Source organism: Tachypleus tridentatus, chromosome 2 (genome assembly GCF_004210375.1).
Source record: "Tachypleus tridentatus isolate NWPU-2018 chromosome 2, ASM421037v1, whole genome shotgun sequence".
NCBI lineage: Eukaryota > Metazoa > Arthropoda > Merostomata > Xiphosura > Limulidae > Tachypleus > Tachypleus tridentatus.
The window spans coordinates 154,564,203-154,577,557 of NC_134826.1; the positions used below are offsets into that span (position 1 = coordinate 154,564,203).

The 13,355-nt window shown below is 30.9% G+C and overlaps 1 protein-coding gene across 6 annotated transcripts in view; it reads right to left on the bottom strand.

Moving 5' to 3' along the window:
• The window catches only part of LOC143245408 (uncharacterized), an 89,659-nt gene that overhangs the window by 34,625 nt on the left and 41,679 nt on the right, over positions 1-13,355 (bottom strand). For all 6 annotated transcript variants that reach the window (XM_076491721.1, XM_076491715.1, XM_076491718.1 and 3 more), the window contains 4 exons: positions 10,246-10,329; positions 5,799-6,031; positions 4,073-4,355; positions 2,499-2,714 (listed from right to left, as the gene is read on the bottom strand). In XM_076491721.1, coding sequence (XP_076347836.1) covers positions 2,499-2,714; positions 4,073-4,355; positions 5,799-6,031; positions 10,246-10,329 — 816 coding nt within the window. The remainder of the gene's footprint in view (positions 1-2,498; positions 2,715-4,072; positions 4,356-5,798; positions 6,032-10,245; positions 10,330-13,355) is intronic.

The following is a 13,355-nucleotide window of genomic DNA, read 5'->3' on the forward strand; positions in this document are numbered from 1 at the left end:
GATAACACTTGTTGAGGACAGAATTAAATTAGAAAGTCTTTAAAACTGTCATATATGAATTTTAAAACATAATGAACTAAAATACAAAAGTAAGACCTAAATGCAATTTAACTATTTAACAAAATAATATGAACAAGGTGAGATAAAATTTGGCCTAATACCATGGACACAACTTTCAACAATAAGCTTCATTTTGATTTTCTTTTTAAAAAACATACATAACTTAACTTCCTCCCCTTCTTACAACACATAGCATGAAATATTTCCTTTCTATTGATTACAAACATGCCATTCAAGTTAAATATGCCATTTAGCAACACAGTTTCTATTTTGAAAGTGGAAGTGGCTTATGTTAAATTGAGAAACTTTTATCATGGTTTTTTCCCATAGAAGTTTTTGGAATGTATTTGAATTATTGGTAAGCAACCCACATACTGTGAATGTTTGCACAAAAACACCTAAATTACTTAAGGTACACCAACTCTGACTAAAAGATCAAAGTTTGAGAGATTTCTTTCAAAACAAAGGAATGTAGATGTAGATAGTATAACCTGAATATAAAAGTATTATAACACACTGGACGATAACAGTTTACTTTAAATACATTGATAATTAAGTGGTTTAATTAAAATTTCAATGTAAATCAGTAAGATGGCAGAAAGGTGTTTAAATATAGCACTGACCTCATAGGAAAAAAAAGAATATAACACAAGAGAAATAAAAGGCCTAAGAATACACAAAAGTTTCTATTTAACAAGGAAAAAAGTTCCAAAAGCCTAACCAGGTGAAGAACACCAAAAGGAGGGACCTGAGCTGAAGGTACTGGCAGCGTGAAAGAGCCCAGTATTTCATTTATGCAGCCACCACATCATCCTCATTAAAAGTGCATCCATAAGATATCATTATCACACAACCTGTGTAGAATATCAATCCTTCACACAAGTATTAGAAGATGGTACATGAACAAGTGTTCATGGGCTGAAGAAATTAAATTACCTACACTTCGAAAATCATGTTAAATTATAAATAAAAACATGTCTATTGTGTTCAGTACTTGGAAAAATTTATGAGTTCAAAAGCTTTATGAAAGTAAGTACACAATGAGCCTGTTCCACCCTCATACTGAAGGAGGGATTTTGTTGCATAATAATGTCATTATGCAGTAGCATAATTCACAAGAAAACTTGTGATATTAGATAGTTTTCTGTGTGTAGAAGTGACTACTGTCCTGGATAAAATATAACTATTGAAAGACAGGTTTAAGTACACAAATTACGTGTAAAAATTTAACTCAAATCACATAAGGAGATAATATGTGTCTAAAAAGCCTGATTTAAGTAAAATCACATAGAAACAGAACTGCTTAGTAAAATTGTTTACACAGGTAATTTAAGTTTATCTACTTTTATTAAAATCAAACATTTTTAGACAGTTTACTCTTGATTACTTAGAAATTAATAATTTATAAAAATTCTATAACAGTAAACATATGTCACTGACAAACTGATTGCCTTACATTCTGATCTTTTAAAATTTACATTCACATCTAGTAGCAAAAGTAGCTTTGATGTGGTGCGTATTGTCCATTAAATCTGGTATTAATACCTGGTTATTTTAACAGTATTAGTTCCAATCCATTCCAAACTTAATTAAACAATATATGTCAATGTTTCACACAAAATTCGTCAACTACAACTGAGGTCTGGCTACTGTCTGCACCATCAACAGTAGTTACATTCAAAATATTTCATTCTAGGTTTCTAACTTTAATCATTATTTGGTCCAAGAAAACACTGATACGTAATAACACATCTGTCATTAAATACATAATAAACACAAAATTTCCAGACCTAAAAGAGGGCTTGCACCTGAAAAACTAGTCATTACAGCCATCAAACCAAGGCATCACCTTTAATAGTATAAGAACTGAGATGAAAACCATCATAAATGGAAGTACCTTGTGTTAATTATTTTGTAAAATGGACTATGGATGTTGGCTTTATGCCAAGTTAGAGACAGTAATACAGTTACAGCCCATTTATCTTGGTTTAAAATTGAACCACTATACTACCACAGTTGTGGAAAATGCTGCAATACCCAAGATTTATAAACTGGTGAGATAGCAACTCAGCAAGAACCCGTTTAGTTGGTTTAAAGAGGGACCACAACACAGCATTCTAAACAATGCTGCAATACCTATGTTCATGTATTATGGAATACCAGACAATAACTCTAGATAACCCAAATCCAACTGAAACACTGAAATATGGTTTGAAATTAGAGCTGATGAAGAACAAAGACAATCTCTTAAACATCCTTATGCCAGCAGTTGACAACAAAGGTTAAAAACATAGAAGACTGCAGACAGTGACAAATGACATATATCTCTTATCAAATGTTCTTTACTAATACAGATAATATGTAGCAAAGAAACTGACTGTCATATTGTCCACACATGTTGACTGACGTAAGAAACAAACAGTATCATTAGTTGCTACCTGGTAAACTTTCTTCATTCAAACTACTGCTTTCTCCTTCAGACACATGGCTTCCACTCTCACAAGGTAACGTTAAGCACTGAGAACTGTTATCTGAGCTAACTCCCTCAAGAAGAGCTTTCAGTCGTCGACTCTCTTCATCAATTCTGCTTTGAATAGACGTGGCTAACGTTTGGAGGTTTTTGACAACAGGAGGTACAAAAGTTTCTTGCTGAGCTAATGACAGGAACAATAAACATCTTTAATGAAGATAATACAAAATTAACAAAAGCCAACTTGAGCAATAAAGATTTCTCCCACAAAATTACATCATGTTCCTTACCTGAAGTATACTCTTATTATTTCTAATTCAAAATGCTCCTTACCTGAAGTATACTCTTATTATTTCTAATTCAAAATTTAGCAATAAACAGATTTTAAGGTTATCAAAGTTCATTTTCATTCTAACAATTTTTTCTAGAAATTGCAATTAATTAAAGTACTCAAATCTCAGAGTAAATCACCTTGAAGTTTTGTATTATGGTACTTCTGATTTATTTTAATCTTACAACAACAAATATTTAATGTTAAATCTTAAGATATTTTGAGTATCAGTTTACTGTGCAAGATTTCAAACTATAACTTAACATCAATAATATTTTATGATAGTATATTAAGTATTGTTGACAAACATAACGTATACAATTATGTGTTGTTATAGCTTTAAAACAACTATAATTTAACATAATTAATATTTTGCAATAGTATATTAAGTATTGTTATAACATAAGGATATGTAATTGTGTTGTTATAACTTTGAAACAACTATACTTTAACATCAATAATATCTTATGACAGTATGTTAAGCATCGTTATAACATAAGGTGTATAATTATGTGTTGTTATAACTGTATACGAGCAATATCTCAGAAGGGTTACTATGTTTGATTCAATATCTCAGCAAACAGATAATAAAGGAGGTTCTCATCTTACATTCTAACTTGTTACTATTAGTAATTTGAGTTTCTAATTTATAAGAAACTACAGACTTTGTATTTTGAAACTGCAAACATCTGGTTTGAACTAGTACTGTATTTAACATACCATGTGAGACACAAAAATCAATATTTATGATTGTTTTTAACATTTAATTTTGAATTAATAATTTAACTAATGTATAATACTAGCATCTGAATTATAATCAACAGTTTGATATTAAACTTACTGGCATACATTCATGAAATAGTAGCTCAATAAATTTTTGAATGACATGACTTTTAACCCACAGCAATAGGGTTAATTAACCACTTTCATGAACTTAAACAAAATACCAGACTGATTTTATCATTTAGAAAAAGGAGGTGAAAGCCAGGTATTAATTAAGTGTTGATACCCTCTTATAGAAACTTAATTTTCTTTACATAACAGATATGATTAGAATAAATTCAAACAATTTATGTTTAATCTATAGATAATCTTAAAAATCAAGTTTGTAGATTTTCTTGCTTTTGACTTCTGGTCATATTCAGTGGTATTTTGCACACAGATAACAAAATGAAATTAAGAAAAACCAGCTGCCAAGAAAGAAACTTTACCTTGTAAGACTTCTGGCTTGCTCAGAGTCTCGTATTTCAACAAATCGCTGGACCCCTCTTCAACAGTAGCTGGTAATTGATATGATGTACACTCAACCCTAACATCTGTTGCCTGAGGGATAAGGACAGGCTGTTCATCATTTACTTGATTTGCTGAAGGTGATTTCTCATCTGAAGAAGTAGACAAAGGTCCAGTTTCAAGGTACAAAGAACTCATGTGTTCTTCTTCACTGTGTGAAGACTGAGATGTTGAAGTGGGCTTGGTTGTCATATCAGACTCATTCTGTAAATTTAATTTAACAGAAGCATAATTACTGAAGTCAGTATTTTCCTACTCTAAAAGTATAATTCCAGTATTTACCTCCTCTTACAGTTACTAGGCCTGGAACTCCCGCCTAATTCTGTATGTATACTACGTGGTTCATCTACAAATCATCATGCAACAGTTCTCCACAATTTGGAGTATCCAGACGAAATGGAAGAGTGGAAGAATAAGTATCCCCACTGTCATGTTGACCCTGTCTAACCACTAAAAGGAAGTCAGATTGAAGGGAAGCAGGAAGGGATATCTGTAAGTCCTGTGGGTCCATGATGAGGTGTCATTGATTTTGTAATACCAACTGCAAGGAATGTATAGTAGTACAGTACATAGATAAAGGCCTCTAATGATGCCCAAATTCCAAAAAATGACAGAACCTCTTGCACAGGAAGGAAACTTCCATGGTTCATATGTGAAGAGGAAAGGGCTAAGCTCAAATATGAGATAAAAAGTGCCACCCATAATAATAATGATATTGGATGGGTGGGAGAAGAAATAGTAGAATTCTCCAACCCACCTAAACAGCTTCTCTGATGAGAAGTTGGGTGTGTGTATGAAGGATGGAGCCAGAAGAAGACAGTGGAAAACTGAGGCTGCAAAAATGTAGGAATTGGGCAAATAATTATATAACCAGACTACCCAACAGAAAAGGAAGGGAGGTGGAAGCTGTCCAAGTCCAAATTGTCTTGATCTAAGTCCTCACGTGATGAAATAATTGCTTGTAGATCTGGAGACTTCTTGGCCCAGCACTTCCTCCACCAACAGTCACACTTGCAACTGTTATACCAGACTGTTGAGTGCCAGTACCATCAGTAGCCACTGTAGTCATAATATTAAATTCGTAAATACTGACTACCTACCAGTAATTGTGTAAAAATTATAATTCACAATGAAATAAAGAAATCCAACTCAATGTTGGATTACAAAAAATACTTAAAGAATGCAAGAATCAGTAGCTAAATATTTCAAAAGTGCACTAAAGAGAAAAAAAGTTTGAAACCAAGCACTATGTAATAAGACTGTTATAGCATATAAAGAAGTGAAGACTGTTCAGTTTCACAGATGGAGTCAACTATAATAGGAAGATTTGCCACTTCTATTGGTGGAGGACTGTTGCATGTTAATATGCAAGCATAAATGCAGCTGAACCAATGGTATGCATGTGGAATTAGGTGAGAGTTTCAAGGCAATTAGCAAATGAAAATATGTGGGCTAGAAGGAGTAAATTTGAAAATAGCTGAGTGTGAGGAGAGGTAAGTAAATTATCAGTAATTTTCTACAAAGTGTTTTAGATAGTAAGCAACACTTAAAGTTAATGAGTAAGAGATTCATATCTTTAGCATTTTCTTGTTTTTTAATTTAAAAAGTAAATCATTTCTTAATATATTCTAAGTGTTAATTTCCTACCTTCTTGTTATTATTATCTTGGATTGGTTTCTTAATACTAGCTAATGCTGTAATTTTCTGTTTAGCATATAGCTGTTGGAGTTGCTGAAATCTCCGTTCTTGAACAAGTGCTGTCTTTTGTCTTTCCTCTAGCATCTGCTTCCGTCTCTCAGATTTCTGTTTACTGATATACTGCCGGATAACTGTCGGATCATAGTGCCTGACTTTTGGAGCTGGTGCCTTTTGTTCCAATTCTGAAACATTGAATACAAATAAATTGACCTGTACTTATGAGAAACTAAAGCACAAAGACTGAACAGATTATATAAATTATAGTCATTTCAGTCTTGAGATAAAATATCAACAAAGGCATGGTCAATTTGACCAACCACATGACCTATTTGTATTTGTTTGAGGTCTTTATAAATTTAATACTTCTAAACAAAGGCATGGTCAATTTGACCAACCACATGACCTATTTGTATTCGTTTGAGGTCTTTATAGATTTAATACTTCTAAACAAAGGCATGGTCAATTTGACCAGCCACATGACCTATTTGTATTTGTTTGAGGTCTTTATAGATTTAATATTTCTAACTTTCAATATAATGCGTACATCTTTACAAAATCTGGCAGATTTTCTTTTAACATTACAAGTCTTTCACATACAAAAAAAATCATGTTTTTTTTGTGACATACTTTAAACAAACTAAAATAAAGGTTTGCCCATTAATGTACATAAATATAATTTATGTTAAAATTAAAAATACTTCTGCTAATCTCAAATATCTATTTCCTTTGTGTTAACTTCCTAAACATATTTTAATCACTTTTTCCAGTAAAACTTTATATTTCATCTATTATTTTCTCTATCCTAACTCAAAACAGGATTGTTCAATTTGACAAACCTCATAACCACAAAAAAGCAATGAAATACATTTAATTAGGTTTTTTTACTTCTTGGATGATTTCAAATTGTAACATGAAACTACAATAGTTCATCCTCAGTAGATTTTAATCTCATAACAGTATATATCTATTGATAATTCAGTTTTATAACTTTATTAACCTTTGAAGGGTGTTTAATTTCTATTTTTGCCATAAGTTAAAATCATTTGGGGTACATGCAACTTACATAATGCTATTGAATTACATCACCTAAGTGCTACTCATACGAATGCCTCATGAAACATTTTTTTCATACTATTTATTTTACTTAAAGAACCTAAAAATAACCCTATTTTTACATTTTAGTTACTATTACAATAATAAATAAAGAACAAACACGAAAAACAAGAAGGTATTTACATAATCTTTTTTTTCTTGTTGTCAACCGTCACTTACAATTTAGCCTATGTATTACTATTAATAGTAGTAGTACATTAGATAATTTTTATTTAATTAAATAAGGTACAAAAGCACATAGACTCATAACATGCAAAATGTACACCACTTCCCCTAACTCTCAAAATGTTTCTGGTTTTCTAACTATGTGACAAATTAATCCAAGCTGATAATTAACTTTCCAATGGGAATGAAGTTTGTACTTTGAGTGGAATTAATGATTATCTGTTCAAAACACAACGCATTATACAACAAGTCATTCCCAAGTCAAAAGGGAATACCTAAACTTTCAATTGGTTATAAGTTATGTATAATTAAACAAAAAAAAACTATCAACAAAGCCTGAAAGATGTGGCAGAAAAGTATGATTTTCCATTTATAGCTCTGTGGCCAAACAAAACTAAAGGTTGTAAAAAAATAATGACTTATTACAGAGAGTAATTCATGTTTAATTTCTTACATTTTGTTGTAGCTGGTGGTAGATAAAACAGAGATGATAACATGCCTAGACTGAAAGTGTTACTCTCTAACATTAGAGTAAGTTCAGAATTTGTTTTACACATTTTCTTTGACTTTAAAAACTTAAAGTGTATGTCAAGTTAAAACATGGATTATTATCTAAGCATTCATGTCATTAATGGTATAACATTACTGAAAATTAATTTAATAAGATTTTGAAAGTACAGCTCTAGAACTTTCTGCCATGCATACTAAAACATACCCAGGGTGAAATAATTAAAACACATTTCTAATTCTTTGAAGGCCATAAAACCAAATCAGTCATAACATTATAGTATAAAAACAATGTATTACAAATTCATATTACTCAAAAGAGTTTAATTAGAATTTTATTTTAATAACAATTATAACATACTACCATGAATGAAATGTTAAAGCATGAAATAATTATCTTCAAAACATGTCCAAGTGAGAAAAAATATGTTACCAAAATATTCCTGAACAACATATTCATTACGAAAGATGTGCCTGAAGAATATACACTGTTATTAAACTAGAGTATAATATACATGAAGAATATACACTGCTATTAGAGTATAACATACATGAAGGATATACACTGTTATTAAACTAGAGTATAATATACATGAAGAATATACACTGCTATTAGAGTATAATATACATGAAGAATATACACTGTTATTAAACTAGATTATAATATACATGAAGAATATACACTGCAATTAGAGTATAATATACGTGAAGAATATACACTGCTATTAAACTAGAGTATAATATACGTGAAGAATATACAGTGCTATTAAACTAGAGTATAATATACGTGAAGAATATACAGTGCTATTAAACTAGAGTATAATATACGTGAAGAATATACAGTGCTATTAAACTAGAGTATAATATACGTGAAGAATATACAGTGCTATTAAACTAGAGTATAATATATCATTGAAGAATATACAGTGCTATTAAACTAGAGTATAATATACGTGAAGAATATACAGTGCTATTAAACTAGAGTATAATATACATTTCTCTGGTTTAGATAAAGTAAATCTATATTCATTATGGATCATGTGGGTCTGGGTATCATGTGCATGAAGGATATACACTTTTATATACTAGAGTATAATATACATTTTTTTGGTAAAACGTGATGAGTCTTAACTCTAGATAAAATAAATCTACATTAATAAGGATCATGTGGCATTTAATATGTGCCATGTAACTTTTGCATACTGTAACTTTTGATACTGGTCATGAAACCTTCACATACCATAACTTTTAATATTGGTCATGAAACCTTCACATACCATAACTTTTAATATTGGTCATGAAACCTTCACATACCATAACTTTTAATATGGACCATGTAACTTTCACATACCATAACTTTTAATATGGACCATGAAACTTTCACATACCATAACTTTTAATATGGACCATGAAACTTTCACATACCATAACGTTTGATATGGACCATGTAACTTTCACATACCATAACTTTTAATATGGACCATGTAACTTTCACATACCATAACTTTTAATACGGACCATGTAACTTTCACATACCATAACTTTTGATACGGACCATGTAACTTTCACAAAATCTGAGAAGATATTTGTAAACTTAAAGTCTTTTGCACGCACAAACAAACAATTTTTAATTTAATATTTTACTATAGATTTGCCCATCTATTTACAGAATCAAAGAGATGTTTGCCCCAATTACAAATTTATCCTCACCTTAAAAATAGAATACTTTTCTTCACCTGATAATTTTCAAATTTAATTTATGTAACCTCTAAAGCCTCATAAATAAATATAAAACTATTTTGTCAGATAAACTTTATATTTTAGCAGTTATTTTCTCTACTCTAATTCCACATGGACTTGATCATTTTCACTGACCGTGTAATACCCATAGAAAAAATCTGAAGTAACTTATATTACTGTTTTTCCTCCACCTACAACAAGATGCTATAATTTGTTATCCTATACATCTCAAGGCTCCTAACAGATTACATGTTTTATTGTTCTATTGCACTTTTAACTGTGTCTTTTACTAACAATCCCACCATGTGAGTTGTAAATTGCTTGGCAAATGTGTAACTCAAATTACTGTACCAAACAGTTGAATGCAGGAGCCACTCACAAGCAACTCTTATGAAGAATTATTACCACCACAATTTATTATCTCACCTATTTTAACTTTACCTAACTTAATACATTTTTAAGCTGTACATTTAGTTACTTTTATAACAATTAATAAGACATATGTAAAACAAGTAATATAGTATTATCTTTGACCTTTTCCTCTGTCAGTCACTGATGAAATACAAGTCTCCTATTATTTTTATACTGATAGTACTAATAGATTAAATAATTTATATTTACTTAAACAATGCACCAGGAAACATATACAAGACACTGCCCTATACCTACTGAAATTCCATAAGCTTCCCATTTGCAAAAATGCAAGAGAAACTTTCAAAGTGAAAATAAAATAAGGAAATATTCTGTATTGAAAAACAATATTCTGTAATAGTTTACCCTAATACGTTACACTAGTATATAGCCAAATTAATCATTATACCCGCGTTAGGCTAAACTAACCACTTTTCCAATATTTCACATGATTTAGTACCTGATTGCTTTACTGCTTTCCTTTTCTTACTTCCTATTCTCCTTGGTTTCTTAGATGAAGGCTGCTGTACACTTGCTTCATCCTCTTGAATAAAGAACAATAAGAAATAACATGTACAGTCCTGAAAATCATCACAAGGTTTATAAACAGTGCTACAAGTTTAACTACAGTGTTGTAAGGAACAGTTTAAATGTTTCAGTAAGTTATGCAAGTCACTTTCACACACATTGAAATGTTTTACTAAATTATGCAAGTCATTTTCACACACATTTAAATGTTTTAGTAAATTACAAGTCATTTTTCCACACATTTAAATGTTTTATTAAATTACACAAGTCATTTTTCCACACATTTAAATGTTTTAGTAAATTACACAAGTCATTTTCCTGCACATTTAAATGTTTTAGTAAATTACACAAGTCATTTTCCCACACATTTAAATGTTTTAGTAAATTACACAAGTCATTTTCCCACACATTTAAATGTTTTAGTGAATTACACAAGTCATTTTCCCACGCATTTAAATGTTTTAGTGAATTACACAAGTCATTTTCCCACGCATTTAAATGTTTTAGTGAATTACACAAGTCATTTTCCCACGCATTTAAATGTTTTAGTGAATTACACAAGTCATTTTCCCACGCATTTAAATGTTTAGTGAATTACACAAGTCATTTTCCCACACATTTAAATGTTTTAGTGAATTACACAAGTCATTTTCCCACGCATTTAAATGTTTTAGTGAATTACACAAGTCATTTTCCCACACATTTAAATGTTTTAGTGAATTACACAAGTCATTTTCCCACACATTGAAATGTTTTAGTAAATTAAACAAATCATTTTCCTACACATTTAAAAGTTTTAGTAAATTACACCAGTCATTTTCCCACATATTTAGATGATTTAGTAAATTACACAAGTCATTTCCACACACATTTCTTCCCATTGATATTTCGTTTAAGGCACATTAATGTAAACAGTTTTACATTCACTTCAGCAGAGAAAGATTTAATCACTTACAAATAAACTCATTACTTGGATACGTCTTCCAACATAGAATAATATAACAAAATGACTTCATGTACATCTAAGAGAAAAGAAATTAATACCAAATCTGTTTGACTTTTTATCAATAACCATTTTATTATGGAGCACCCATGATACGCAAGAATGTATGAGCTATAAAAACACATACATTTACCTTATCACTGTATTGGTAAGGAAAAACCGAGGAACACAGAAGTACATGAAATATGAAAGTCTTTTTTTAACCCACAGAAAGCACAATTCTACTACATATGCTGCACCTATGTGGTTTGAAATGATATGTACAAATGTCAAATTTCATATTCACTTTTTCTATGTTTATTTCTTCACTATAGCCTTAAACATCAACACTAATGATCCAGTGTACCATGTCAGTGACATGACCTTAAAAGTCTCCAGAAACCTTGTGACTGACAAAGAACTGATGTCACATCCTCCGTATTTAGAGTATGAATATTGAATGTCACAGTATAATAAATGAAAAATGTTGGGTTATCACCATTAATGAAGACACATTTACTGTCATTACACTAAGTATTTATATGTACCATATATGTTTTCATATATTATATGCCTATTGTATATTCCATCTAACATATGAATATTACAGTGGTACATGCATGATTTCTAAGTCAAGTCAGTTTATGAGTGTATAATGTAGTATAAATCAATACAATACCCACATACTCCATATATTTTCATACCAACTTAGTAGGCATACAGGTTAGAAATCAACACAAAACCAACACACTGCACATATTTTTATGTCAACTTGCTAGGTACAGAGGTTAGAATTCAATACAACCACAGTGGATATATTTCCATATGAACTTGGTAGGTACAGAGGTTACAATTCAATATAACCACACTGCATATATTTTCATATGAACTTGCTTGGTACAGAGGTTATAAATCAATATAACCACAGTGGATATATTTTCATATCAACTTGCTAGATAAAAAGGTTAGAAATCAATACAGTACCAACAAAATTCACACACTTTCATATCAACATGCTAGGTACAGAGGTTAGAAATCAATACAGTACCAACACACTTCACATACTTTCATATCAACTTGCTAGGTACAGAGGTTAGAAATCAATACAGTACCAACACACTTCACATACTTTCATATCAACTTGCTAGGTACAGAGGTTAGAAATCAATACAGTACCAACACACTTCACATACTTTCATATCAACTTGCTAGGTACAGAGGTTAGAAATCAATACAATACCAACACACTTCACATACTTTCATATCAACTTGCTAGGTACAGAGGTTAGAAATCAATACAGTACCAACACACTTCACATACTTTCATATCAACTTGCTAGGTACAGAGGTTAGAAATCAATACAATACCAACACACTTCATATATTTTCATATCAACTTGCTAGGTACAGAGGTTAGAAATCAATACAATACCAACACACTTCACATACTTTCATATCAACTTGCTAGGTACAGAGGTTAGAAATCAATACAATACCAACACACTTCACATACTTTCATATCAACTTGCTAGGTACAGAGGTTAGAAATCAATACAGTACCAACACACTTCACATACTTTCATATCAACTTGCTAGGTACAGAGGTTAGAAATCAATACAATACCAACACACTTCACATACTTTCATATCAACATGCTAGGTACAGAGGTTAGAAATCAATACAATACCAACACACTTCACATACTTTCATATCAACATGCTAGGTACAGAGGTTAGAAATCAATACATACCAACACACTTCACATACTTTCATATCAACATGCTAGGTACAGAGGTTAGAAATCAATACAATACCAACACACTTCACATACTTTCATATCACCTTGCTAGGTACAGAGGTTAGAAATCAATACAATAACAACACACTTCACATACTTTCATATCAACTTGCTAGGTACAGAGGTTAGAAATCAATACAATACCAACACACTTCACATACTTTCATATCAACTTGCTAGGTACAGAGGTTAGAAATCAATACAATACCAACACACTTCACATACTTTCATATCAACATGCTAGGTACAGAGGTTAGAAAT